At 41.3% G+C, this 2,500-nt stretch overlaps 1 protein-coding gene across 1 annotated transcript in view; it reads left to right on the top strand.

Moving 5' to 3' along the window:
* adcy8 (adenylate cyclase 8 (brain)) overlaps positions 1-2,500 on the top strand; it is a 49,698-nt gene that overhangs the window by 35,523 nt on the left and 11,675 nt on the right. Inside the window, exon 14 of the mRNA XM_030775514.1 lies at positions 887-1,045. Within this exon, the coding sequence (XP_030631374.1) occupies positions 887-1,045 (159 nt within the window). The remainder of the gene's footprint in view (positions 1-886; positions 1,046-2,500) is intronic.

Here is a 2,500-nt window from a genome sequence, read left to right as displayed (position 1 = left end):
TGCCTGCCTGTCTGTCTGTCTGTCTGTCTGTCTGTCTGCCCACATTTCCATCCATCTCTCCATTCATTTGTCTGTTCATGTTTTCACCTTTTTTGTCTGTCTATCTGTCTGCCTGCCTGTTGCCTGCCTGCCTGCCTGCCTGTCTGTCTGCCTGTCTGTCTGCCTGTCTGTCTGCATGTCTGTCTGTCTGTCTGTCTCTCTGTGACATGTAGCTGTACTTGATTGGACTGAGGCACAGACAGAAGAGATGACTTTACTTCATCAGGCGTAACTAACCCTCAACACTCTTTTAATTAAAATACACAAAGTTTCATTCAGTCTAATTACACACTGCACTCATGGAGGCCCCATGCTCATTTTTAACAGCATAACATGTTTCATAACTGTTGGCAAATTAATTTTCAATTTTGTAATATCAATAATGTCAAGCTTCCTCTTATCTCTCTTCTCCTTGGCCAAATGGCACCAATTAAAACCTGTGTCTCAGTTTATGGTAATCAGTGTGAGGAAACTGTTCATTTGGGAACAGTTGTTTTCCCAGGCTTGTTAAGGACAGCATGTTTGATGGTTGATTACATGCTGTGTGTTGAAAGACTGGTCTGATGCGTGTGTGTGTGTGTGGTGTGTTTGTGTGTGCGTGTGTGTGCGCGTGTGTGTGTGCGTGTGTGTGTGTGTGTGTGTGTGAGGGTTTCTGTGAATGGGAACTGGAGGATTCAGTAAAATCTGAATAATTTTGAGGTTTATTTTGTGGACTGGTGACCAGGTCCTCAGAGGTTTAGACAAGTTTCTATAAAATGTTGTTAGTGGTAAAACTGAAAGTGGTTTATTTTTTGTTGTGCTTCTCTCTCTCTCTCTCTCTCTCTCTCTCTCTCTCTCTGTGTGTCAGTTGGAGTATACAGCGCGTTTGGATTTCCTGTGGCGTGTCCAGGCCAAAGAGGAGATTAACGAAATGAGAGAGCTGAGGGAACACAATGAAAACATGCTCCGGAACATTCTACCCAGCCATGTAGCCCGACACTTCCTCGAGAAAGACAGAGACAATGAGGTAAAAAGAACACACACATACACACACACACACACACACACACACACACACACACACACATACACCAATTAGTCCCAAATAGAGATTTCTTTTATGTAGATGTAACAATATGTACGCGTGTGTGTCGATGTGTAATTTTTTTGGGGGTCATGGCACTGGGTCAGATATTTCTACATCTCAGAGATATGCACTGATCAGTGTGCACTGGGACACTGGTCCCAGTCCAGCTCTGCTCCTTTGACTATAGGGTTAACTGGTGAAGAACACCCAGCCCTAGCACATGTAGCTGTAGGCTTGACTAAAGGGGTATGTTTCTGCCCAAGAATCAAACATTAACAGTGTGTCCCGTAGTCCATTCTCAACCTAGTAATGGCACGGACTAGTTTTCCACATCTCGAGAAAAGAGCAGTTTCCTGAGGATGCTTCTTCAGTGGAAGATGTCCAGTCCAGACATGATTCTGATGTGAGCATCAGATGAAAGATCCAAGTGATAACACCCAAGCTGTTGTCTGCTGTGCCAGGTAAACAGACAAACCAGAGATTCGACAGATAACCAGACAACTCTCCTCCAGTTGCCTTAGGACCAAGTAACAGATAACCAGACAACTCTCCTCCAGTTGCCTTAGGACCAAGTAACAGATAACCAGATAACTCTCCTCCAGTTGCCTTAGGACCAAGTAACAGATAACCAGATAACTCTCCTCCAGTTGCCTTAGGACCACGTAACAGATAACCAGATAACTCTCCTCCAGTTGCCTTAGGACCAAGTAACAGATAACCAGATAACTCTCCTCCAGTTGCCTTTGGACCAAGTAACAGATAACCAGATAACTCTCCTCCAGTTGCCTTAGGACCAAGTAACAGAACCTCTGTCATCTCAGGAGGAAACTGTAACTCATCCAGTCTCTGATCTCCTTAAGGCAACAACAACAACAACAACAACAACAACAACAACAACAGTCTTCTATCTCAAAGAACTGAGAAACTTTTTCTAGTTTAAGTAATATACAGCTATGAATCAGAATCACAATGGGAGCTGATACTATGATTTATGAATACTATCGCCAGGATGTAATAATAATAATAATAATAATAATAACAACAACAATAACAATAACAATAATATTATTAATAATAATATATCATTATTGTTATTATTGTTATTATTATTATTATTATTGTTATTATTATTATTTTATTTTATTTTATTATTATTATTATTATTATTATTATTAGCAGCAGCAGAAGCTTATCTAATATAGTGAGAAAAATAATGTGTCTGTCCAGTCCCTTAACGAGGGTAGTCTCTGTGCTATAGTGTGTCTGTCCAGTCCTTTAACGAGAGCAGTCTCTGTGCTATAGTGTGTCTGTCCAGTCCTTTAACGAGAGCAGTCTCTGTGCTATAGTGTGTCTGTCCAGTCCTTTAACGAGAGCAGTCTCTGTGCTATAGTGTGT

Source organism: Chanos chanos, chromosome 5 (assembly GCF_902362185.1).
Source record: "Chanos chanos chromosome 5, fChaCha1.1, whole genome shotgun sequence".
Lineage (NCBI taxonomy): Eukaryota > Metazoa > Chordata > Actinopteri > Gonorynchiformes > Chanidae > Chanos > Chanos chanos.
Note: the sequence above shows the minus strand (reverse complement) of the source record. Positions and strands in the feature narration are given on the sequence as shown.